General features: G+C 50.6%; 1 protein-coding gene across 2 annotated transcripts in view; it reads left to right on the top strand.

Annotated features, from left to right (window-relative positions):
* Positions 1-27,107, top strand: part of LOC147114360 (myozenin-2) — a 77,222-nt gene that overhangs the window by 2,991 nt on the left and 47,124 nt on the right. For both annotated transcript variants that reach the window (XM_085996015.1, XM_085996014.1), the window contains exons 2-4: positions 14,463-14,572; positions 20,315-20,472; positions 26,043-26,214. In XM_085996015.1, coding sequence (XP_085852141.1) covers positions 14,494-14,572; positions 20,315-20,472; positions 26,043-26,214 — 409 coding nt within the window. In that variant the 5' untranslated portion in view covers positions 14,463-14,493. The remainder of the gene's footprint in view (positions 1-14,462; positions 14,573-20,314; positions 20,473-26,042; positions 26,215-27,107) is intronic.

The following is a 27,107-nucleotide window of genomic DNA, read 5'->3' as shown; positions in this document are numbered from 1 at the left end:
CCTTTTTAATAAATGGCGTTGCTGATTTCGCACCGCAGTCAGTGTGATTTCATAATCTAATAACAGGGCGGGTGGATCGAACCAATGGGCTATCCAAGAGGGGGTGACGGGTGTTCCATCATGCGCGCCTCACACAATTTCTCTTCCGTTAAATAAAATCGGACAGAAAATCCCGCGGCGCTCGATGATTTCTGCGGCCGAATTTCCGCTCTCTGCTCCGATTTTGGCGCATCTCTACCCTGGTCTCTGAAATCTATACCCCGCTTTATGGCCTTGGAACATCTCGAAGAGCTTCAGGCCGTAAATGGCGGCACTGCCTGTTATCATTGAAACTGAAATACTGGCAGTGCAACAGCAACAACCTGTATTTATATAGCGCCTTTAACGTAGTAAAACGTCCCAAGGCGTTTCACAGGAGCGAATATCCAGCAAAATTTGACACCGAGCCACATAAGGAGAAATTAGGGCAGGTGACCAAAAGCTTGGTCAAAGAGGTAGGATTTAAGGAGCATCTTAAAGGAGGAGGGAGAGGCGGAGAGGTTTAGGGAGGGAATCCCAGGGCTTAGGGCCCAGGCAGCTGAAGGCACGGCCGCCAATGGCGGAGCTATTAGAATCGGGGCATGCACAAGAGGCCAGAATTGGGAGGAGTGCAAAATCTCAGAGAGTCGTGGGGCTGGAGGAGGTAACAGAGATAGGGAGGGGGGCGAGGAGGCCAGGGAGGGATTTGAACACGAGGAGAATTTTTAAATTGAGGCGTTGCCGGACCAGGGGCCAATGTAGGTCAGCGAGCACAGGGGGTGATGAGTGAACGGGATTTGGACACGCGCAGCAGAGCTTTGGATGAGCTGAAGTTTAGGAGGTTGGAAGGTGGGAGGCCGGCCAGGGCAGTGTTGGAATAGTCGAGTCTGGAGGCGACGAAAGCAACCCCAAAAGAGACGGTCAGATTAATGTGCCAGCTCAGAACCATCCTCGGAATTGTTATGTTTATTCTTGTGGGTCTGATCGGCGTTTCTAAATAGCTTCACAGAGACTGACATGAATCAGTCATTCATGAAAGAAAGACTTATGAAATAATACTGAGCGGCCTGTGGGTGGCGCTGTCCAGGGAGAGTATAAATACTCGGGCACGGGCCCAGCTTGCGCAGGACATTCTTTAACAGGAACTAGTGAAGGACGCAACTAGACCTCCATGTTGAAAAACAGCTGATTAAAGCCTTGTTTAACGCTGAGACCAAGTGCCTAGTAGTTTTCTTACGTCAGAGACCGAGACCGATGCCTTACAGCTTGCGAAACCACCAGCCAATCGTTTTCAAGGATCGGGAAAAAAAAATCCCGGACTGGCGAGGGTCGAGGAGGAAAACCCTGGGCAATACCTCCTGAAAAACAGGACGTAAATCTGCTCACCACGCAGTCATGGCTCAGGGAAATCCAGTTTCAGAATCCGATTTTTGCAAAAATCGTGGACACACAATTCCGCCCCCCCCCCTCCCCTATTATATACACATTGCTGGGAGCACGACATCGGAAAAATATTCCCTGTGCTTTTGGACTAAAAGAAGAAAGTCTTGCATTTCTATAGCGCCTTTCACATCCTCAGGACGTCTCCATGCACTTTGCAGCCAATGAAGCACTTTTTGAAGTGTAGTCACTGTTGTAATGTAGGAAACGCGGCAGCCAATTTGCGCACAGCAAGCTCCAACAAACAGCGGTATGTTAATGGCCAGAAAATCTGTTTTTTTAGTGATGTTGATTGAGGGAAAAATATTGGGCCCAGGACAATAAGGATTTGTTTGGAGCGCAGTGATTCCTTGCTTAGAGTTGACCTGCTGTGTTGATGTTTAAAGGAAGATGCTGTGCTGAAGGTGGTGAATCACACTGGAAACCAGTTCCACAGGATATAGACAACCTTCCCACCCTTACATTAGTGGCCATTACCGATGGGCGAGTCTAGACAGAGGCTGTCGCACAACATCACGCACATACACGTTAAAAGCAGCGTCGCAGGTCAGCAACGCAATTACAAATGCTAACAAAGCACTGGGATTTATTTCCAGGGGTATAGAATTCAAAAGCAGTGAAGTTATGTTAAACTTGTCCAGGACTCTATTCAGGCTGCACTTAGAGTGCTGCGCACAGCTCTGGTCTCCATCTTCTTCTTCAGCAGTCCCTCGGAACCGAGGATGACTTGCCTCCCACCCTAAAAATGAGTTCTCAGGTGACTGATGAGTCCAATGCGGGACCTACAGTCTCTGTCACAGGTGGGGCAGACGGTGGTTGAAGGGGTGGGTGGGTGGGGTGCTTGGGTTGACGTGCGCTCCTTGCGCTGCCTGCGCTTGGCTTCCGCTTGCTCCCGGCGAAGAAACTCGAGGTGTTCGGCGCCTTCCCGGATGCTTCTCCTCCACTCTGTGCGGTCTTGGGCCAGGGATTCCCAGGTGTCGGTGGGGATGTTGCACTTTTTTAAGGAGGCTTTGAGGGTGTCCTTGAAGCGTTTCCTCTGCCCACCTGGGGCTATCTTGCCGTGCCGGAGCTCCATACTTCAAAAAAGTATATCACCTGGTCTCCATACTATAAAAAGGACATAGAAACACTGGAGAAAGTGCAAAACAGATTTACAGGGATGGTACCAGAACTGAGAGATTACAGCTATCAGGAAAGATTGAACAGGTTGGGGCTTTTTTCTTCAGAAAAGAGAAGACTTAAAGGAGACCTGATAGAGGTCTTTAAAATTATGAATGGGTCGGGCAGGGTAGATGTGGGGAGAAATATTTCCACTTGGAGATTCCAAAACTAGAGGCCCTCAATACAAGATAGTCACTAATAACTCCACTAATAAGAAATGGCTTTACTCAGAGAGTGGTTAGAATGGAGAACTCGCTGCCACAGGAAGTGGTTGAGGCAAATAGCTTAGATGCTTTCAAAAGGAAACTAGACGAGTACAGGAGAGAAAAGGGAATAGAAAGATATGCTGAAAGGCTGAGGTGGGGTAGATGGAACGAGAGGAGACTCGTGCGGAGAATAAACCCCAGCACAGACAGAATGGCCCGTTTCTGTGCTGTATATTCTGTGTAATCCACGTACACACAGGGTCACTGTGTTGCTATCGAGAAATACAACTCTCAGTAGATTTTTCTCTTTCACTTCCCCAGACCTGGATAGGCTGGGGTTGTTTTCTTTGGAACAGAGGAAGCTAAGGGGAGATTTAATTGAAAGAAAGAAAGAAATATAGCGCCTTTCACGACCACCGGACGTCCCAAAGCGCTTCACAGCCAATGAAGTACTTTTTGAAGTGTAGTCACTGTTGTAATGTGGGAAACGCGGCAGCCAATTTGCGCACAGCAAGTCCCACAAACAGCAATGTGATAATGACCAGATAATCTGTTATAGTGATGTTGATTGAGGGATAAATGTTGGCCCCAGGACACCGGGGAGAACTCCCCTGCTCTTCTTTGAAATAGTGCCGCGGGATCTTTTACGTCCACCTGAGAGAGCAGACGGGGCCTCGGTTTAACGTCTCATCCTATAGATGGATAATTGAGGTGTATAAAATTATGAGGGGCCTGGATAGAGTGGATAGGAAAGACCTATTTCCCTTAGTAGAGAGGTCAATAACCAGGGAGGCATAGATTTAAATTAACGGGTAGAAGGATTAGAGGGGAGTGCAGGAGAACTTTCTTTACCCAGAGGGTGGTGGGGGTCTGGAACTCACTGCCTGAAAGGGTGGTAGAGGCAGAAACCCTCATCACATTTAAGAAGTACTTGGATATGTACTTGAAGTGCCGTAACCTACAGGGCTACGGACCAAGAGCTGGAAAGTGGGATTAGGCCTGGGTGGCTCTTTGTCGGTAGGCACGGACACGATGGGCCGAATGGCCTCCTTCTGTGCTGTAACTTTCTATGATTCTATGAGACCAGGAATATTGAAGTTAATTGCCGGGCCCGAGCTGAGATGAGATAACTCAGCAGCCCTTAATCTGGGATCTTCTCAGGTCTACACTGGTTCTTGTGCTCCCTCACACTGGCAGTGTCGGGCTGGATTATCTGCTCAGGTCTCTGGAGTGTGGGGCTCGAAACCACTACCTCCTGACTCCGAGAGGAGAGAGAGAGAGAGAGAGAGGGAATGCTGCCCTCCGCCCGACAGCTGACACAAAGCAAGTGAGGACATTGCTGGGTAATTTCCATATCAGCTACCGGCTGTGGAGGGGGGGGGGGTTCGATGCAGGATAAAGCTCCCATTCCATAGGGGGGGCCATCGTACCGACTGACTTGCGTAACCTTTGTAAACCCTTCAACCAACTGTTGCGTTGACCATAGCGTGGCACTCCTACGTCCTGGTCGCTGGGGTTTCGGTTTGTAATTCACAGCCTCTCACTTGCCCCATTACGTCTGTCTGCAGAATGCCAATGGAATGTGATGCTTCAAAGAACCCAAGAATTTGGAGCAGGAGTCGGCCATTCGGCCCCTCGAGCTTGCTCCACCATTCAATAAGATCATGGCTGATCTTCGACCTCAACTCCACTTTCCCGCCCGATCCCCATATCCCTCGATTCCCCTAGAGTCCAAAAATCTATCGATCTCAGCCTTGAATAAACTAATCAACTGAGCCTCCACAGCCCTCTGGGGTTGAGAATTCCAAAGATTCACCACCCTCTGAGTGAAGAAATTCCTCCTCATCTCAGTCCTAAATGGCCGAACCCTTATCCTGAGACTGTGACCCCTAGTTCTAGACTCTCCAGCCAGGGGAAACAACTTCTCATCATCTATCCTGTCAATCCCCCCTCAGAATCATATATGTTTCATAGAAACATAGAAGATAGGAGCAGGAGTAGGCCATTCGGCCCCTCGAGCCTGCTCCACCGTTCAATGAGATCATGGCTGATCATCCAAATTCAGTACCCTGTCCCTGCTTTCTCCCCATATCCCTTGATCCCTTTAGCCTTAAGAAATATATCCAACTCCTTCTTGAATATATTTAATGAATTGGCCTCAACTGCCTTCTGTGGTAGAGAATTCCACAGGTTCACCACTCTCTGGGTGAAGAAATTCCTCCTCATCTCTGTCCTAAATGGCTTACCCCTTATCCTTAGACTGTGACTCCTGGTTCTGGACTCCCCGACCATCGGGAACATCCTTCCTGCATCTAGTCCGTCTAGTCCTGTTAGAATTTTATAAGTTTCAATGAGAATTTTATAAGTTTCAATGAGATCACCTTTCACTCTTCTAAACTCCAGCGAGTATAGGCCCAATCGACTCAATCTCTCCTCATAGATCTGCCTTCTCACCCCAGAGATCAGTGTAGTGATTCACCAGCTGAAGAATTGAGTACTCCACGATAGAACAACAAGGGTTCTCTCCTTTGGGTCTGAGTACAAGGTGCCAAGGGGAATAGAGTCTACAGGCATTAGTTCGATATCACACAGAGCATTCACATCCGTCCCATTTAGTAGCATCACCATTCTATCGCCCCTGCTGTGAATGAATGAAACATTTCTCAAACTGCTGTCTCACTATTGCGAGTCAAGACTCGAATTTGGATATAGACATTGCAGATGGTGATGCAATCTGTCTGAGAGCGTTTGGCCCACTACCGACTAGACCTGTTGTGTCACATAACACATGGTGTTCAGGTCTCACATGATGTAGTCTGCACGGAAAGGGCCCGCTCAGTCTGGTTAACCCCTCCCCCATGAAACTGAGGGCATTAAAGGTTAGTTGGCATTTAGCAGCACCGTGCACAGATGGATTGAGGTCTGATAGGCAATCCACCCCTCCAGTCTCTCTCTCTCTCTCTCCATTGCACCCTTTCATAGGTGTCTGCTGTGGCTCAGTGGGTGGCACTCTCTGCCTCTGAGTCAGAAGGTTGTGGGTTCAAGTCTCACTCCAAAGACGTGAGTGCAAAATCCAGGCTGATGCTCCCAGGGCAGTACTGAGGTGCCGTCTTTCAGCTGAGATGTTAAACTGAGGCCCCGTCTGCCCTCTCAGATGGATATAAAAGATCCCCTGGCTACTATTTCGAAAGAAGAGCAGGGGAGTTGTCCTTGGGGCTAATACTTATCACTGAAACAGCTTATCTGGTCATGATCACATTGCTGTTTGTGGGAGCTTGCTGTGTGCAAATTGGCTGTTGTATTTCCTATATTAGAACACTGACTACAGTTCAAAAAAGTACTTCATTGGCTGTAAAACACTTTGGGATGTCCTGAGGTTGTGAAAGGTGCTGTAGAAATGCAAGACTTTCTTCCCTGTTTTGTTGATGTTGCTCAATGTTCCTCTGAACACTCCTTTCTTGTCCCGCCTCAGCTCCAGATATCTCGGCCTACATTCTCTCCTTCTTCGCTGCATCCTTACTGCCGAAATCAAGGCTCCTTGCACCATCTCCTAATCTATCTCAAAAAGCTGTGAACCCCCTTAGTCTTCCTCCTGCAGTCGACAGTAACGGTGCCCAAAACTCCTTGTTCTTCTGTGCCACTCGGTTGTTAACCGAGGCGCCCCGCCAGCCAAATATAAACAGTAGCCATGGATACCATTGAATTCCAGAGGTAGCTCATTGAGGCTGTCAGTAACTAAAAGGTCCGACGCGATTACACTTGCTCGGATTGAAAGGGAAAGCTCTCGACACATTTCCTCAGGAAGTATTTTACAGGGCGAGCGTCTTCGCCAACACCCGGTAAGGCAGCAGGTTTTTGCAATCCACCGAGGGGTCGCCAGCCCACCGGGATTGGCCTGGAGTCTCCCGGGATTGCAGATTACCCAGGACACCCGGGAGAAAAATCATAGGGGCGTTAAAAGAAATGGTGGTTTTTTCCCCCATTTTCTTTGAAGACTGTGATGAAATATTCCATTCATCACTGCCTGTGACTGTGGTCGGTTTCAGTGTCATTTCCCTTCCCCCAGTCCTCATTGTATTGTTTATTGGAATGTGCTGGAATGTGCTGTGTGTAGGGCTCCGCCCATACCTGGGCCCCTTTTGTAAGCTAGCTCAGTCTGGCCTCAGTCTCCAGAAGGAAGATATCTCTCTCTCTTACGTGTTACTTTCTAAGTTAATAAAAGCCTTATTTTGTTTCGCTAACATTGGGTCTCGGAATTATTGAGGCACATCAAAGACTTCCATTATTATCAAAATATTGGAGATAGGGGAAAAGGCTGATTTGACTTAATTTGTTCCTGGGATGTGGACACCACTGGCAAGGCCAGCATTTATTGCCCATCTCTAGTTGCCCTTGAGAAGGTGGTGGTGAGCCGCCTTCTTGAACCGCTGCAGTCCGTGTGGTGAAGGTGCTCCCACAGTGCTGTTAGGGAGGGAGTTTCAGGATTTTGACCCAGCGATGATGAAGGATCGGCGATATATTTCCAAGTCAGGATGGTGCGTGACTTGGAGGGGAACTTGGAGGTGGTGATGTTCCCATGTGCCTGCTGCCCTTGTCCTTCTAGGTGGAAGAGGTCGCGGGTTTGGGAGGTGCTGCCGAAGAAGCCTTGGCGAGTTGCTGCAGTGCATCTTGTAGATGGTACACACTGCAGCCACGGTACGCCGGTGGTGGAGGGAGTGAATGTTTAAGGTGGTGGATGGGGTGCCAATCAAGCGGGCTGCTTTGTCCTGGATGGTGTCGAGCTTCTTGAGTGTTGTTGGAGCTGCGCTCATCCAGGCAAGTGGAGAGTATTCCATCACACTCCTGACTTGTGCCTTGTAGATGGTGGAAAGGCTTTGGGGAGTCAGGAGGTGAGACACTCACCGTAGAATACCTAGCCTCTGACCTGCTCTTGTAGCTACAGTATTTATAGAAACATAGAAACATAGAAGATAGGAGCAGGAGTAGGCCATTCGGCCCTTCGAGCCTGCTCCGCCATTCGATGAGATCATGGCTGATCATCCAAGTTCAGTACCCTGTCCCTGCCTTCTCCCCATATCCCTTGATCCCTTTAGCCTTAAGAAATATATCCAACTCTTTCTTGAATATATTTAATGAACTGGCCTCCACCGCCCTCTGTGGCAGAGAATTCCACAGGTTCACCACTCTCTGGGTGAAGAAATTCCTCCTCATTTCAGTCCTAAATGGCTTACCCCTTATCCTTAGACTATGATCCCTGGTTCTGGACTCCCCGGCCATCAGAAACATCCTTCCTGCATCTAGTCTGTCCAGGCCTGACAGAATTTTATAGGTTTCGATGAGATCCCCTCTCAATCTTCTAAACTCCAGTGAGTATAAGCCCAATCGACACAATCTCTCCTCATACGTCATTCCTGCCATCCCAGGTATCAGCCTGGTGAATCTTCGCTGCACTCCCTCCATGGCAAGAACGTCCTTCCTCAGGTAAGGCGACCAAAACTGCACACAGTACTCAAGGTGCGGTCTCACCAAGGCCCTGTACAACTGCAGTAAGACATCCTTGTTTCTGTACTCGAACCCTCTTGCTACAAAGGCCAACATACCATTTGCCTTCTTAACCGCCTGCTGCACCTGCATGCTTACCTTCAGCGACTGGTGGCTGGTCCAGTTAAGTTTCTGGTCAATGGTGACCCCCAGGATGTTGATGGTGGGGGATTTGGCGATGGTAATGCCGTTGAATGTCAAGGGTTATTGGTTAGAATCTGGCTTGTTGGAGATAGTCATTGCCTGGCACTTGTGTGGCGCGAATGTTACCTGCCACTTATCAGCCCAAGCCTGAACGTGGTCCAGGCCTTGTTGCCTGCGTGGATTTAGGCCATGGATTTGGGGCGCCGCGGGGGACGGAAGTGTCAGGCGACCAATGGCGGGAGCGTGATGGGGCGGGGCGTGGGAGGCAGGTGGCCACGCAATGAAACCACCAGGAGTACATCCAACCAGACTTGGCAACGGCCTCAATCCACGAGGCCCCGCGAAGTTCAGGGAGAGGAATCCAGCAGCTGAAGGAATGTAGAGGGTCAGCGTCTCGATGGCACGCTCCTGCCAGGAGACTGTTGGATAATTGAGAGCAGCGGACAATGTGCCTGGTTTACAGTCTTCATGCGACTCCAGCCAGGTCTGTTTGGCTCAATTGGAGCACCTTTGCCTCTCAGTCAGGAGGTGGTGGGATCAATCCTAGCTACAGTACTTTATCAAAATTCTTCTAAAGTTCCATATACACAACATCAACTGTACAACCTTCAACAGTCCGCTCCCTTATTTCATCGAAGAAATGAAACAAGTCAGACTCAATTTGCTTTTAACCAATCTGTTCTGGATGTCATTTATTAACCCATGTTCTTCCAAGTGACAAGTAATTTTGTCTCTGGCTATTGTCTCAATGATATATCTCAAGAAGTTTCCTGAACACCGGCACTAGACTGATTCGCCTGTAGTTAATTGGTTTACCACACAACCAATCAATCAATCAATCAATCAACTTTATTGTCATTGTTAGTGCACAAGTGCAGTACAACGAAATGTAGGCTTGCAGCTCCCGAGAGTGTACATTTAGATTAAGACATTTAACATTCAACATTCATTTGGCTTGTAATACATTAACATAAACATAATAAAGTGCATTGGCAGATGTGCAGGCTTTAGAGTTTATTTGTGGAGTTCAGTAGGATGACAGCCCTGGGAAAGAACAGCGTTTCTGGTATATGTGCTCTATGGTCGGTAGCCGGGTGCCGGTAATGCGTTGGGCAGTTTTGACTACCCGCTGCAGGGCTTTCCAGTCATAGTAGCTACAGCTGCCATACCATACTGTGATACAGTTCGTCAGGATGCTCTCTATTGTGCAGCGGTAAAAGTTAGAGAGGATCAGGGGTGACAGGTTACATCCCTTCAGCCTCCTTAGGAAACATAGGCGCTGCTGGGCCTTCTTCACCAGAGAGGAGGTATTGAGGGACCAGGAGAGGTCTTCCGTGATGTGGACTCCGAGGAACTTAAAGCTGTCCACCCTTTCCACCACAGCCCCATGGATGTGGATGGGGGTGTGACTTCCGCCTTTAGACTTCCTGAAGTCCACAATGATTTCTTTGGTTTTCTTGATGTTGAGGGCCAGGTTGTTATCGGCGCACCACTTCACCACCAACATTTCAGTCCGGTACTGAGGGAAGACTGCACTGCTGGAGGTGGCACCTTCTGGATGAGATGTTAGACGAAGGCCCTGTTGACCTCCTCAGGTGGACGTTAACGATCCCATGGCCGTACAAACAATGCCGAACAGGAAAAGACCCATCTGGTCCATCCGGCCTGTCCTACCCAACTGCGATGCCTTGTGTATCATGATATGCGCACTCCCCACCCCGACCCAAGACCACGTGATCTCCCGGGAGAGGTGAAAAACAGATGAAAACCCAGGTCAATTTGGAGGGAGAGGAAAAATCTGGGAAATTCCCCTCCGAACGTCCACCCCAGACAATCAAACCTAGTCCAGAATATTGCTCTGGCCCTGATTTACGCTACCATGCATACGATGTGATCTCCGCCCCAGCCACAAACAGGTCCAGCTCTCGCTGGAAGGAATTCAGCCAATCGGCATCCACCACACGAGATGGCAGCCTGTCCCAGAGGTCCACTATTCTCTGAGGAAAAGAACCACCTCCTGACATCTAACCTCGATCTGACCCTATCCAACTTAATTGAAGAAGAGTAGGTGGCGGTCTCCCGATGCCCTGGTCAACATTTATCCCTCAACCAACACTTCGATTAGGCACTTTACAGCCTTCCGGACTCAATATCGAGTTCAACAATTTCAGATCATAACCTCGGCCCCTATTATATTTTTATATATATTTTTATCCACACCTTTGGTTTGTGCCTTTTCCTTTTTCTCTCTCCCACACGGCAGCTGTCTCTCACTCTGCCAGCGCGCTTCACACTTCATCTCGAGCCATCCTTTGTCTCTTTACCTGTCCTATTACCATCTCGTCTCGCCTTGAATATCTCTTAATGTCTCTTCACCCCCCACAGACCTTCCCTTTTGTTCTTTCATCCCCTCCCCCATTTCCCAGCCCCCAAACTTGCCTTTTAATCTGTTTCATTTCCTGCTTTTTTCTCAGTTCTGACGAAGGGTTTCGACCCGTAATGTTGACTCTGTTTCTCTCTCCGCGGATGTTGCCGGGCCCGCTGAGTTTTTCCAGCGTTTTCTGTTGTTATATCAAATATTTATCTCGTCGCTGTTTGTGGGAGCTTGCTGTGTATAAATTGGCTGCCGCGTTTCCCTTCAAAACAACAGTGGCCACACTTACAAAGCCCTTCATTGGCTGTGAGGCGCTTTGAGGCGTGCTGAGGTGGTGAAAGTCGCTATATAAATGCAAGGTTGTTCTCTAATCACTACCTGTTGACCTATCTTAACTGCTCTCCTACTCTTTGAAGCCTTGTGAGTTCTTGTGTCTTTCCCTTGAGTTGTGCTAAAACAGTTTATTGGAAGACACTGCCCCTTTAAGAGTGTCCCATGGCTGTGGAGGGAGTGAGGCTAACTGCAGGTTAAAAGAAAGAAGAGAAAAAACTAGAATATAGCAACAGGCTACAGGAGAAACACAAGAAGAAGTGAGCTTGCAATTCATCATTTTTTTTGGTAATATGTGCAATAAATTACGGAGAAAAAGAAAAAGACAAACTTGCATTTCTATAGCGCCTTTCATGACCTCAGGACATCCCAAAGCGCTTTACAGGCAATGAAGGACTTTTTGAAGTGTAGTCACTGTTGTAATGTGGGAAACGTGGCAGCCAATTTGCGCACAGCAAGCTCCCGCAAACAGCAATGTGATAATGACCAGATTGTCTGTTTTTGTTATGTTGAGGGATAAATATTGGCCCCAGGACACCGGGGAGAACTCCCCTGCTCTTCTTCAAAATATTGCCATGGGATCTTTTACGTCCACCTGAGAGAGCAGACAGGGCCGAGGTTTAATGTCTCATCTGAAAGACGGCCCCTCCGACAGTGCGGCACTCACTCAGCACTGCGCTGGGAGAGTGTCAGCCTGGATTCTGTGCTCAAGTCTCTGGAGTGGGGACTTGAACCCACGACCTTCTGTTTCAGAGGTAAGGAAAGACAGACTTGCATTCCTATAGCGCCTTTAACCATCTCAGGACGCCCCAAAGCGCTTTACAGCCAATGAATTACTTTTTTTGAAGTGCGGTCGATGTTGTAGTGTGGGAAACGCGGCAGCCAATCCGCACACTGCAAGGGCAAGAGTGCTATCACGAGACAAGGCTGCCGGAATAAAAATATGAGAGCTGCAAGCTGCCTATTTTCAGTCTGTTTGAAAAAAATAAAATTAAGATCAGAAATAAACACTCGGGCTCATCAGTAGCAAAGACGGGAACTGCTGATAAATGTTAAAGCAAATTTATAGCGCTTGTTCCGGTCCTTATTTTATATTTTGCTTGCTGTGAGAAACATGAGCTGGCTAGAGGGATTCGCTTGCATAGACGCGGTTAAGTCCTTGGAACAGAGGAGGCTGAGAGGAGATTTAATTGAGGTGTATAATATTATGAGGGGCCTCGATAGAGTGGATAGGAAGGACCTATTTCCCTTAGCAGAGAGGTCAATAACCAGGGGGCATGGATTTAAAGTAATTGGTCGAAGGATTAGAGGGGAGTTGAGGAGAACTTTCTTCACCCAGAGGGCGGTGGGGGTCTGGAACTCACTGCCTGAAAGGGTGGTAGAGGCAGAAACCCTCATCACATTTAAAAAGTGCTTGGATATGCACCTGAAGTGCCGGAACCTACAGGGCTACGGACCGAGAGCTGGAAAGTGGAATTAGGCTGGAGAGCTCTTTGTCGGATGGCACGGACGCGTTGGGCCGAATGGCCTCCTTCTGTGCCGTAAATTTCTATGATCCTATGATTCGATGTAGGATATTGTCCTTGAACTTACCACTGCTGCTAGAGGCTGGAGGAAGGGCACACATACAAGTACAGGTGGGCCTTTAATATCCTAAAGAGTACAGCTACAATTGGCTTTACTGCCCCCCGGACAGGGGAACGTTCCGGCAGAATCCGGATCCCTGTCCGGTGAATTCTGCTGGAAACGGGGATCGGGGCCAGTTGCGATGACTCTCATGGTTGAGGAGCCTACCCATGATCACCCTTGAAAAATGGCTACTTGCAATGAGATATCCGTAAACTCCAGCTCATCCAAAACCCTGCTGCCCGTGTCCTACCTCGCACCGAGTCCCGTTCACCCATCGCCCCCTGTGCTCGCTGACCTACATTGGCTCCCGGTCCGGTCATGCCTCGATTTCAAAATTATCATCCGTGTTTTCAAATCCCTCCCTGACCTCGCCCCCCCACCCCCCCTTCCCTATCTCCGTCACCTCTTCCAGCCCTACAACCCTCCGAGATCTCTGCGCTCCTCCAATTCTAACCTCTTGAGCATCCCCTGATTTTAATCACTCCACCATTGGTGGCCGTGCCTTCTGTTGCCTGGGCCCTAAGCTCTGGAATTCCCTCCCCAAACCTCTCCGCCTCGCTACCTCTCTTTCCTCCTTTAAGAAGCTGCTTAAAACCTACCTCTTTGACCAAGCTTTTGATCTGCCCTAATATCTTCTTATGTGGTTCAGTGTCAAACGTTGTTTGATGATCGCTCCTGTGAAACATAGAAACATAGAAGATAGGAGCAGGAGTAGGCCATTCGGCCCCTCGAGCCTGCTCCGCCACTTAATGCGATCATGGCTGATCATCCAAACTCAGTACCCTGTCCCTGCCTTCTCCCCATATCCCTTGATCCCTTTAGCCTTAAGAAATATATCCAACTCCTTCTTGAATATATTTAATGAATTGGCCTCTACTGCCTTCTGTGGTAGAGAATTCCACAGGTTCACCACTCTCTGGGTGAAGAAATTCCTCCTCATCTCTGTCCTAAATGGCCTACCCCTTATCCTTAGACTATGACCCCTGGTTCTGGACTCCCCCGACCATCGGGAACATCATTCCTGCATCTAGTCTGTCTAGTCCTGTTAGAATTTTATAAGTTTCAATGAGATCCCCTCTCATTCTTCTAAACTCCAGCGAGTACAAGCCCAATCGACCCAATCTCTCCTCATACGTCATTCCTGCCATCCCAGGTATCAGCCTTGGGATGTTTTATTACATTAAAGGCGCTGTATAAATACAAGTTGTTGTGGCTGAGATTGCTGTTAGTCTTGGTTTTTTTATTTGTATTTTCACTCTCTGGGTTATGTGAGCGCTGCCTAGAAACAGCCAACAACAAAGCCCAGAACTTCATTCGCCCCGGGTCTCTATCTCAGATGCAGAAACTGGGCCCCCAACCATCCAATATGGCGGGATACGAGCACTCATTACGCACTGGAATTGCGTCGCTGCCGGAGCGGTGCCGGCAGAAAAAGGGACGTCCAGAGCCCCTGCCTGAAACATGCGTGAAGCCCACTTTTATATGCCATTTGGGGGGCCCAACATGTGTTTGAGGCCCCCTCTGTAAAATTGGCCTGCCCTTGAGGCCAAATATTGGGTGTGCCGTTGTCTGGAACCAATATCTCAGCCAACACCTTCCATCTACCTTCTCTCCCTCAGCTTCTAGTCACTGAACAGGCCGACGGGAATCATGTCATATGCTTCGCTGATCAAGGAGAGGAAACAGAAGGCATCGGCCATCGCAAGAGAGGCCCACGGAGATACAGGAGGTAAGGACGTCCAGATCAGTAACGCCAACCTATTTTATTCCAGCCTGTTGCTTCGCCAAGTGTCTTTGGAGCCAAGTTGCATCTGGACTTGTGCAGCGCTCCCTCAGTACTGCCCCTCCAACACTGCAGCACTCCCTCAGCACAGCCACTCCGATAGTGCTGCACTCCCTCAGTACTCCCCCTCCGACAGTGCGGCGCTCCCTCAGTACTCCCCCTCCGACAGTTCTGCACTCCCTCAGTACTGCCCCTCCGACAGTGCAGCACTCTCTCAGTACTGCACTCTCTCAGTACTGCCTCTCCGGCAGTGCAGCGCTCCCTCAGTACTGTCCCTCCAATAGTGCGGCGCTCCCTCAGTAATGCCCCTCCGACAGTGCGGCGCTTCCTCAGTACTGCCCCTCCGACAGTGCAGCGCTCCCTCAGTACTGCCCCTCCGACAGTGCAGCACTCCCTCAGTACTGCCCCTCCGACAGTGCAGCTCTCCCTCAGTACTGCCCCTCCGACAACGCAACGCTCCCTCAGTACGGCCCCTCCGACAGTGCAGCGCTCCCATCAGTACTGCCCCGCTGACAATGCAGCACTCCCTCAGTACTGCCCCTCTGACAGTGCTGCACTCCCTCAGTACTTCCACTCTGACAGTGCGGCGCTGCCTCAGTACTCCCCCTCCGACAGTGCTGCACTCCCTCAGTACTGCCCCTCCGACAGTGCGGCGCTCCCTCAGTACTGCCCCACCGACAGTGCGGCGCTTCCTCAGTACTGCCCCTCCGACAGTGCAGCGCTCCCTCCGTACTGCCCCTCTGACAGTGCAGCTCTCCCTCAGTACTGCCCCTCCGACAGTGCAGCGCTCCCTCAGTACTGCCCCTCCGACAGTGCGGCGCTCCCTCAGTGCTGCCCCTCCGACAGTGCGGTGCTCCCTCAGTACTGCCCCTCCAACAATGCGGCGCTCCCTCAGTACTGCCCCTCCGACAGTGCGGCACTCCCTCAGTACTGCCCCTCCGACAGTGCGGCACTCCCTCAGTACTGCCCCTCCGACAATGCAGCGCTCCCTCAGTACTGCCCCTCCGACAGTGCGGCGCTCCCTCAGTACTGCCCCTCCGACAGTGCGGCACTCCCTCAGTACGGCCCCTCCGACAGTGCAGCTCTCCCTCAGTACTGCCCCTCCCACAGTGCGGCACTCCCTCAGTGCTACTCTGGGAGTGTCAGCCTAGATTTTTAATCAAGTCCCTGGAGTGGGGCTTGAACCTGCAACCTTCTGACTCAGAGATGAGAGCGCTACCCACTGACTCATTGCTGACACTGGGGCAAGGTGGGATGGGAAACTGCCATTATCGTCTGAGAATGTGTTTTGGAAGGGGGTCCTTTTGGCCACAACTAGGGACCACTGGGACGCACTCTTCACTGGGAAATGTCGACCAACCTCTTCCGACAGCAGTGGACCAGCTGTACTTTTCTGGGAATCCGTCTATCACGGTTATATGAGCTGCACTTAAATCCCAGCCCGATCTCGTGTTTCAACAACACTGGCGTGGCATGTTAGACAGTTGCAGAGTCCGATAAGTTGCCCATTCTGTGCTTAACCATTCTTCTAATATACAGCTGCAAGTCTTCTTCGGTGACAGCTCCTACAATCTATTTTAATTCCTTGTTTTGATTGGTAATAGAAGGTGCCGCTTCGCTGGGAGGCTACGGGTTTAATGTTAAACATTAGAAACTCTTGCGACATTTATTTTTCAAAACAAAAAAGGTTTCGGAAACTGCATCAGATAAAGAGATTATATAAAAACAAATGCAATACACAACAGGTGAGAAGAGAACATTTTAATATCGCGGGTGTATTTAATCAGAAATGCAAACTGAGAGAGGAGAGATGGTATTTCACATGGCATATTGGCCTTTATTGCAAGGGGGTTGGAGTACTAGAGTAAGGAAGTCTTGCTGCAATTGTACAGGGACTTGGTGAGACCACACCTGGAGTACTGTGCACAGTTACCTAAGGAAGGATATACTTGCCTTGGAGGCGATGCAACAAAGATTCACTAGTTTGGTTCCTGGGATGAGAGGGCTGTCCTATGAGGAGAGATTGTGTAGAATGGGCCGATACACTCTGGAGTTTAGAAGAATGAGAGGTGATCTCATTGAAACATTTAAGATTTCAAGGGGGCTTGAAAGCGTAGATGGAGTCTAGAACCAGGGGGCATAGTCTTAGGATAAGGGGTCGGCCATTTAGGACTGAGATGAGGAGAAATTTATTCACTCAGAGGGTTGTGAATCTTTTGAATTCTCTACCCTAGAGAGCTGTGGATGTTTAGTCGTTGAGTATAATCAAGACTGAGATCAATAGATTTTTGGACTCTAGGGAAATCGAGGGATATGAGGATCGGGCGGGAAAGTGGAGTTGAGGTCGAAGATCGGCCGTGATCTTATTGAATGATGGAGCAGGCTCGAGGGGCTGAATGGCCGACTCCTGCTCCTAATTCTTATGTTCAAAGATCCCCTTAATAGGACTCAATATAATGAAGGGTGGGGAGATACAATAACAGGTAAGAGTCAGGGAAATGAAAGTCGGACACCCTGATCAGCAGTGGTTACACAAAGGGCGGATTGGAAGAAACCTGCTTGCACAATGGTCTCTGGGTGGAGTTGGACTGATGGTCTCAGGGTGGAGCTGGACTGATGGTCTCTGGGTGGAGATGGACTGATGGTCTCCGGGTGGAGATGGACTGACGGTCTCCGGGTGGAGATGGACTGACGGTCTCCGGGTGGAGTTGGACTGACGGTCTCCGGGTGGAGTTGGACTGATGGTCTCCGGGTGGAGTTGGACTGATGGTCTCCGGGTGGAGTTGGACTGATGGTCTCAGGGTGGAGCTGGACTGATGGTCTCAGGGTGGAGCTGGACTGATGGTCTCAGGGTGGAGCTGGACTGATGGTCTCAGGGTGGAGATGGACTGATGATCTCCGGGTGGAGATGAACTGATGGTCTCCGGGTGGAGTTGGACTGATGGTCTCCGGGTGGGGGTGGACTGATGATCTCCGGGTGGAGATGAACTGATGGTCTCCGGGTGGAGTTGGACTGATGGTCTCCGGGTGGAGATGGACTGATGGTCTCCGGGTGGAGTTGGACTGATGGTCTCCGGGTGGGGGTGGACTGATGATCTCCGGGTGGAGATGAACTGATGGTCTCCGGGTGGAGTTGGACTGATGGTCTCCGGGTGGAGATGGACTGATGGTCTCCGGGTGGAGATGGACTGATGGTCTCCGGGTGGAGATGGACTGATGGTCTCCGGGTGGAGATGGACTGTGGTCTCCGGGTGGAGTTGGACTGATGGTCTCCGGGTGGAGTTGGACTAATGGTCTCCGGGTGGAGTTGGACTGATGGTCTCCGGGTGGAGTTGGACTGATGGTCTCCAGGTGGAGTTGGACTGATGGTCTCCAGGTGGAGTTGGACTGATGGTCTCCAGGTGGAGTTGGACTGATGGTCTCTGGGCAGAGATGGATTGACGGTCTCCGGGTGGAGTTGGACTGATGGTCTCTGGGTGCAGTTGGACGGATGGTCTCTGGGTGGAGTTGGACGGATGGTCTCTGGGTAGAGATGGACTGATGGTCTCCGGGTAGAGATGGACTGATGGTCTCCGGGTGGAGATGGGCTGATGGTCTCCAGGTGGAGTTGGACTGATGGTCTCCGGGTGGAGATGGACTGATGGTCTCCAGGTGGAGATGGGCTGATGGTCTCCAGGTGGAGTTGGACTGATGGTCTCAGGGTGGAGATGGGCTGATGGTCTCCAGGTGGAGATGGACTGTGGTCTCCGGGTGGAGTTGGACTGATGGTCTCCGGGTGGAGATGAACTGATGGTCTCCGGGTGGAGTTGGACTGATGGTCTCCGGGTGGGGGTGGACTGATGATCTCCGGGTGGAGATGAACTGATGGTCTCCGGGTGGAGTTGGACTGATGGTCTCCGGGTGGAGATGGACTGATGGTCTCCGGGTGGAGATGGACTGATGGTCTCCGGGTGGAGATGGACTGATGGTCTCCGGGTGGAGATGGACTGATGGTCTCCGGGTGGAGATGGACTGTGGTCTCCGGGTGGAGTTGGACTGATGGTCTCCGGGTGGAGTTGGACTAATGGTCTCCGGGTGGAGTTGGACTGATGGTCTCCGGGTGGAGTTGGACTGATGGTCTCCAGGTGGAGTTGGACTGATGGTCTCCAGGTGGAGTTGGACTGATGGTCTCCAGGTGGAGTTGGACTGATGGTCTCTGGGCAGAGATGGATTGACGGTCTCCGGGTGGAGTTGGACTGATGGTCTCTGGGTGCAGTTGGACGGATGGTCTCTGGGTGGAGTTGGACGGATGGTCTCTGGGTAGAGATGGACTGATGGTCTCCGGGTAGAGATGGACTGATGGTCTCCGGGTGGAGATGGGCTGATGGTCTCCAGGTGGAGTTGGACTGATGGTCTCCGGGTGGAGATGGACTGATGGTCTCCAGGTGGAGATGGGCTGATGGTCTCCAGGTGGAGTTGGACTGATGGTCTCAGGGTGGAGATGGGCTGATGGTCTCCAGGTGGAGATGGACTGTGGTCTCCGGGTGGAGTTGGACTGATGGTCTCCGGGTGGCGATGGACTGATGGTCTCCGGGTGGAGTTGGACTAATGGTCTCCGGATGGAGTTGGACTGACGGTCTCCGGGTGGAGTTGGACTGACGGTCTCCGGGTGGAGTTGGACTGACGGTCTCCGGGAGGAGTTGGACTGACGGTCTCCGGGTGGAGTTGGACTGACGGTCTCCGGGAAGAGTTGGACTGACGGTCTCCGGGAGGAGTTGGACTGATGGTCTCCGGGTGGAGATGGACTGATGGTCTCTGGGCGGAGATGGATTGACCGTCTCTGGGCAGAGATGGATTGACGGTCTCCGGGCAGAGATGGATTGACGGTCTCCGGGTGGAGTTGGACTGATGGTCTCTGGGTGGAGTTGGACGGATGGTCTCCGGGTAGAGTTGGACTGATGGTCTCAGGGCGGAGATGGACCGATGGTCTCCGGGTGGAGTTGGACTGATAGTCTCCGAGTGGAGATGGACTGATGGTCTCTGGGCGGAGTGGTTATTGGAATGTGGGATGCTGTGCCACAAGTGGTGATTGATACAAAATAAAATTAAAGCATTCAGAAAGGTTTTGGATAATTACTTAAAAAATATAAATGGGAGCGAGCAGGAAGATGGGACTGTAAAATGGGCAAGGATTTGTTAAAGTCAAGTTGCTCCCACACCGAGGGGAACCGCTGATTCCTTAGCTAGTGTCAGCTGTGGCTCAGTGGGTAGCACTCTCACCTGAGTCAGAAGGTTGTGGGTTCAAGTCCCACTCCAGGAACTTGAGCACAAAATTCTAGGCTGACACTCCAGTGCAGTGCTGAGGGAGCGTTGCATTGTTGGAGGTGCCGTCTTTCAGATGAGACGTTAAACCGAGGCCCTGTCTGCCTTCTCAGGTGGACGTAAAAGATCCCAAGGCCACTATTTCGAAGAAGAGCAGGGGAGTTGTCCACGGTGTCCTGGTCAATATTTATTCCTCAATCAACATAACAAAAACAGATTATCTGGTCATTATCACATTGCTGTTTGTGGGAGCTTGCTGTGCGCAAATTGGCTGCCGCGTTTCCCACATTACAACAGTGACTATACCTCAAAGGTACTTCATTGGAAGTTTTTCTTTATCTCTCATGTATTTGGTTGTATTTTTTTTCTTGGTTTTTCTGTTTCAAGAAGGGGCTCACCTGGACCTTGGGAAGAAGGTCAGTGTCCCGCAGGATGTGATGATGGAGGAGCTTGCGCTGCTCTCGAACAAAGGATCAAAGATGTTCCACATGCGGCAGAAGAGGGTCGACAAGTTCACGGTGGAAGGGACAGCGAGAGCTCCAGCGGTGAGTGCCCCGGTGGTTTCCGTGGCGGCTTTAATCCCTTAGAGCACGCGGACCCAGGCCACGGGCTAAAGCCAAATCGATGATGGATTCTGTTGAATGTTGAGCGTGTTTGCTGGGGTTTGTGTGCAGCGAGATTGATGGTCTCTGGGTGGAGTTGGACTGATGGTCCCCGGGTGGAGTTGGACTGATGGTCCCCAGATGGAGTTGGACTGATGGTCTCCGGGTGGAGTTGGACTGATGGTCTCCGGGTGGAGTTGGACTGATGGTCTCCGGGTGGAGATGGACTGATGGTCTCCGGGTGGAGATGGACTGATGGTCTCCGGGTGGAGATGGACTGATGGTCTCCGGGTGGAGATGGACTGATGGTCTCCGGGTGGAGATGGACTGATGGTCTCTAGGTGGAGTTGGACTGATGGTCTCCGGGTGGAGTTGGACTGATGGTCCCTGGGTGGAGTTGGACTGATGGTCCCTGGGTGGAGTTGGACTGATGGTCTCTGGGTGGAATTGGAGTGATGGTTTCTGAATCATAGAATGGTTACAGCACAGTAGGAGTCCATTCAGCCCGTCAAGTCCGTGTCAGGTCTCTGCAAGAACACTTCAGCTAGTCCCACTCCCCCGCCCTTTCCCCGTAGCCCTGCAAATTTTTTTCTTCAGGTACTTATCCAATTCCCTTTTGAAAGCCATGATTGAATCTGCCTCCACCACCCTTTCAGGCAGTGCATTCCAGATCCTAACCACTCGCTGCGTAAAAAAGTTTTTCCTCATGTCGCCTTTGGTTCTTCTGCCAATCACCTTAAATCTGTGTCCTCTGGTTCTCGACCCCTTCCACCAATGGGAACAGGTTCTCTCTACTCTGTCTAGACCCCTCGTGATTTTGAACACCTCTATCAAATCTCCTCTCAACCTTCTCTGCTCTAAGGAGAGCAACCCCAGCTTCTCTAGTCTATCCATGTAACTGAAGTCCCTCATCCCTGGAACCATTCTTGTAAATCCTTTCTGCACCCTCTCGAAAGCCTTCACATCCTCCCTAAAGTGCGGTGCCCAGAATTGGACACAATACTCCAGTTGAGGCCGAACCAGTGTTTTATAAAGGTTCATCATAACTTCCTTGCTTTTGTACTCTATGCCTCTATTTATGAAGCCCAGGATCCCGTAAGCTTTTTTAACCACTTTCCCAACCTGCCCTGCCACCTTCAATGATTTGTGCACATATACCCCCAGGTCTCTCTGTTCAGGCACCCCCTTTAGAATTGTACCCTTTGGCTCTCCTAGTTCTTTCTACCAAAATGTATCACTTCGCACTTTTCTGCGTTAAATTTCATCTGCCACGTGTTCGCCCATTTCACCAGCCTGTCTATGTCCTCTTGAAGTCTATCACTAACCTCCTCACTGTTCACTATACTTCCAAGTTTTGTGTCATCTGCAAATTTTGAAATTGTTCCCTGTACACCCAAGTTCAAGTCATTAATATTATATCAAGAAAAGCAGTGGTCCTAGAACCGACCCCTGGGGAACACCACTGTATACCTTCCTCCAGTCCGAAAAGCAACCGTTCACCACTACTCTCTGTTTCCTGTCACTTAGCCAATTTCGTATCCATGCTGCCACTGTCCCTCTGGGTGGAGTTGGACCGATGGTCTCTGTACCTTGACAAAGTGGCTGTTCTTTTCATGAAAACTAGGCAGTGAGGACTGGATTTCCCTTTTTCCTGATCCTATGGGGTCGGGACAGGACTTCCACTTACCTCTCCGACCCCGGCCCAGGTTCCTGGGTGGGAGTTGGGGGTCATCAGGTGTTCACGGCGAGCTGCCGGCAGGATTCTCACCAGCCAGTGCCCCCCCCACCCCACCCCCGGGAAGCTGGCTTCAGATTGGCTGTAGTGGCAACACCTGAAATGACGGGAGCTGCGTTAAAGGATCAGAGAGTCCCAGTGACATCAACTAATCTCCCACCTGAGGCCTCGGACAAGACTGAAGCCTTCAACAGGTAACTTCAGCCGTGGCTCAGTGGGTAGCGCTCTCGCCTCTGAGACAGAAGGCTGTGGGTTCAAGTCCCACTCCGGAGACTTGAGCACAAAAACCTAGAGGCTGACTCTCCCAGTGCTGTACTGAGGGAGTGCTACACTGTCAGAGGTGCCGTCTTTCGGATAAGACATTAAACCGAGGCCCCGCCTGCTCTCTCAGGTGGACGTGAAAGATCCCGTGGCACTATTACGAAGAGGAGCAGGGGGAGTTATCCCTGGTGTCCTGGGCCAGTGTTTATCCCTCAACCAACATCACTAAAACAGATTATCTGGTCATTATCACATTGCTGTTTGTGGGAGCTTGCTGTGCGCATATTGGCTGCTGCATTTCCTACGTTACAACAGTGACTACACTTAATTAGCTGTAAAGCGCTTTGGGATGACCTGAGGTCTTGAAAGTCGCTCTAGAAATGTAAACCTTACTTTCCTTTTCTCCGGGGGCCAAGATGGTGGGGAGGGAGTGGGTGGTGATTGGTGGGGAGGGAGGGAGTGGGTGGTGATTGGTGGGAGTGGGGAGGGAGTGGGTGGTGATTGGTGGGGAGGGAGTGGGTGGTGATTGGTGGGGTGGGAGTGGGTGGTGATTGGTGGGAGTGGGGAGGGAGTGGGTGGTGATTAGTGGGGTGGTGGTGATTGGTGGGAGTGGGAGGTGATTGGTGGGAGTGGGTGGTGATTGGTGGGAGTGGGAGTGAGTGGTGATTGGTGGGAGTGGGTGGTGATTGGTGGGAGTGGGTGGTGATTGGTGGGAGTGGGTGGTGATTGGTGGGAGTGGGTGGTGATTGGTGGGAGTGGGAGTGAGTGGTGATTGGTGGGAGTGGGGAGGGTGTGGGTGCTGATTGGTGGGAGTGGGGAGGGTGTGGGTGGTGATTGGTGGGGAGGGTGTGGGTGGTGATTGGTGGGGAGGGTGTGGGTGGTGATTGGTGGGGAGGGAGTGGGTGGTGATTGGTGGGAGTGGGTGTTGATTGGTGGGGAGGGGGTGGGTGGTGATTGGTGGGAGCGGGAGCTGGTGGGTGGTGACTGGTGGGGGAGCAGGATTGTGTGGAGCAAACTTAGCATGGACATCTAGAAGCATGAGAATAGTCAACAGCTGGATCAGGTTGCCAGGGCACTCGGCTCAGTTACGAAACAGCTGGATGCTGTAATGGGGAGACGGTGCGACTGGCATTCGAGATCCAATAGCCTGATAGATCCGAGTATTTGTTTTAAATAGTGAGAAGCTAGGAACGGTGGAGGTAGAGAGTCAGGGGTCGTGTACACAGATCACCAAAGTGCAGTGGCCAGGTACAAAAATAATCTAAAAGGCTAATGGAATGTTAACCTTTATAACTAGAGGGCTAGAAAATAAAGAGGAGGAAGTTTTGCCACAGCTGTACAAAGCTCTGGTTAGACCACATCTGGAGCACTGTGTACAATTCTGGGCACCGCCCCTTAGTAAGGATCTAGTGGCCTTGGAAGGAGGGCAGCGCAGATTCACCAGAATGTGACCAGCGCTCCAAGGGTTAGATTATGAGGAGAGATCACACAAACTAGGCTTGAATTCCCTGGAATATAGAAGGTTAAGGGGAGATTCGATTGAGGTTATTAGGCTGGTCAGGGAGTCTAGGACAAGGGGACATAATGTTAAAATAAGAGCCAGACCATTCAGGAGAGAAGTTAGGAAACACTTGTATGTCCAGTCCACAAAAAGCAGGATAAATCCAATCTGGCCAATTACCGCCCCATCAGTCTACTCTCAATCATCAGTAAAGTGATGGAAGGTGTCGTCGTCAGTGCTATCAAGCGGCACTTACTCACCAATAACCTGCTCTCTGATGCCCAGTTTGGATTCTGTCAAGACCACTCGGCTCCAGACCTCATTACAGCCTTGGTCCACACATGGACAAAGGAACTGAATTCCAGAGGTGAGGTGAGAGTGACTGCCCTTGACATCAAGGCAGCATTTGACTGAGTGTGGCATCAAGGAGCCCTAGTAAAACTGGTCAATGGGAATCGGGGAATACGCTCCACTGGCTGGAGTCATACCTAACACAAAGGAAGATGGTTGTGGTGGTTGGAGGTCAATCATCACAGCCCCAGGACATCACTGCAGGAGTTCCTCAGGGCAGTGTCCTAGGCCCAACCAGCTTCAGCTGCTTCATCAATGACCTTCCCTCCATCATAAGGTCAGAAGTGGGGATGTTCGCTAATGACTGCACAGTGCTCAGTGCCATTTGCAACTCCTCAGATAATGAAGCAGTCCATGCCCACATGCAACAAGACCTGGATGACATTCAGGCTTGGGCTAATAAGTGGCAGGTAACATTCGCGCCACACAAGTGCCAGGCAATGACTATCTCCAACAAGCGAGCGTCTAACCACCACCCCTTGACATTCAACGGCATTACCATTGCCAAATTAGCCACCATCAATATCCTGGGGGTAACCATTGACCAGAAACTTAACTGGACCAGCCAGATATATACTGTGGCTACAAGAGCAGGCCAGAGGCTGGGAATTCTGCGGCGAGTGTCTCACCTCCTGACTCCCCAAAGCCTTTCCACCATCTACAAGGCACAAGTAAGGAGTGTGATGGAATTCTCTCCACTTGCCTGGATGAGTGTAACTCCAACAACACTCAAGAAACTCGACACCATCCAGGACAAAGCAGCCCGCTTGATTGGCACCCCATCCACCACCTTAAACATTCACTCCCTCCACCACCGGTGTACCGTGGCTGCAGTGTGTACCATCTACAAGATGCACTGCAGCAACTCGCCAAGGCTTCTTCAGCAGCACCTCCCAAACCCGTGACCTCTACCACCTAGAAGGACAAGGGCAGCAGGCGCATGGGAACACCACCACCTCCAAGTTCCCCTCCAAGTCACACACCATCCTGACTTAGAAGTATATCGCCGATCCTTCATCGTCGCTGGGTCAAAATCCTGGAACTCCCTCCCTAACAGCACTGTGGGAGCACCTTCACCACACAGACTGCAGCGGTTCAAGGCGGCGGCTCACCACCACCTTCTCAAGGGCAATTAGGGATGGGCAATAAATGCTGGCCTTGCCAGCGACGCCCACATCCCATGAATGAATTTTAAAAAACACTTCTTCACACAAACGATGGTAGGAGTGTGGAACTTGCTCCCACAAAAAGCAGTAGATGCTGAGGCTCAATTAATAATTTTAAATCTGAGATCGATAGGTTTTGGCTAGACAAGGGTATAAAGGGATGTGAAGCCAAGGCGGGTGGATGGAGTTAGATCAGCCAGGATCTCATCGAATGGTGGTACAGGATTGAGGGGCTGAATGGCCTTTTCCTGTTCCTATGTTCATCCGAACTGACCTTGTAATCTGGTAAATGAGGATGATGGGTTAATGTTTGTGGTTTGACCCCTGATGTTACGATAGAGGACCGCTCCCAAACTGTACCCATCTGTCCTTTGCAAACTGATTGACCTGCTCTGTCACTCCCGTCACCTTGCCCTTTTTTGGACATTGCGGTCATTTAGTGGAGCTGTGCCCCTGGGGGAGTGTCAGTATCTCAAACGTTCCTTCTCCTCCTCTACAGAAAGTTGCTGCGTCCATGCCCCTGGACGGGACGAAGGAGAACTACAGATCCGAAATCTACATCACGCAGGCTGGAAAAGGGAACGGGCCAATTGTGGCACCAAAACCATTTGCCAAATTAGCTGCTGCCTATAATATCAAGGTCGTCCTGAATCCCAACATCATTGCTCCAGGTAAATGTCCCCGGATGGTCTTGTCATGTCTCAGTCTAAAGGAAAGGCTCAGTGTTGCGGCTTTGTCTCACCTCTCGCTTTCACCGTCGCTTTCCTCGACCTTCTAACCTTTCTTGGCCTTGCTTTATTTTATTATGATTGATCAGGCTGGGTCTCTTTTCTTTAGAAAGGAGAAAGCTGAGACAAAGGTCTTTAAAATTATGAACGTGTTCGATAGGGTAGATGGAGAGAAGATGTTTCCACTTGTCGGGGGAGATCAGAACTGGGGGCCATCAATATAAGATAGTCATTAATAAATCCTATAAGGAATTCAGGAGAAAATTCTTTACCCAGAGAGTGGTGAGAATGTGGAACTCACTACCACAAGGTGTGCTTGAGGTGAATAGCACAGATGCATTTAAGAACATAAGAAATAGGAGCAGGAGTCGGCCATTTGGCTGTTCGAGCCTGCTCCGCCATTCAATGAGATCATGGCTGATCTTCTTCCTCATCTCCACTTCCCCACACTATCCCCATATCCCTTGATTCCCTTAATATCCAAAAATCTATCAATCTTCTGTCTTGAATATACTCAACGACTGAGCCTCCACAGCCCTCTGGGGTAGAGAATTCCAAAGATTCACCACCCTCTGAGTGAAGACATTCCTCCTCATCTCAGTCCTAAATGGCCGACCCCTTATTCTGAGACTGTGACCCCTGGTTCTAGACTCCCCAGCCAGGGGAAACATCCTCCCTGCATCTACCCTGTCAAGCCCTGTAAGAATTTTATATGTTTCAATGACATCACCTCTCATTCTTCTAAACTCTAGAGAATATAGGCCTAGTCTGCTCAATCTCTCCTCATAGGACAATCCCTCCATCCCAGGAACCAGTCTGGTGAACATTCGTTGCCC

Source organism: Somniosus microcephalus, chromosome 8, assembly GCF_052327205.1.
Source record: "Somniosus microcephalus isolate GS21.2 chromosome 8, FLI_Smic_1.0, whole genome shotgun sequence".
NCBI classification, from domain to species: domain Eukaryota; kingdom Metazoa; phylum Chordata; class Chondrichthyes; order Squaliformes; family Somniosidae; genus Somniosus; species Somniosus microcephalus.
The sequence above is the reverse complement of the archived record's forward strand: the minus strand, read 5'-3'. Positions and strand labels throughout refer to the sequence as shown.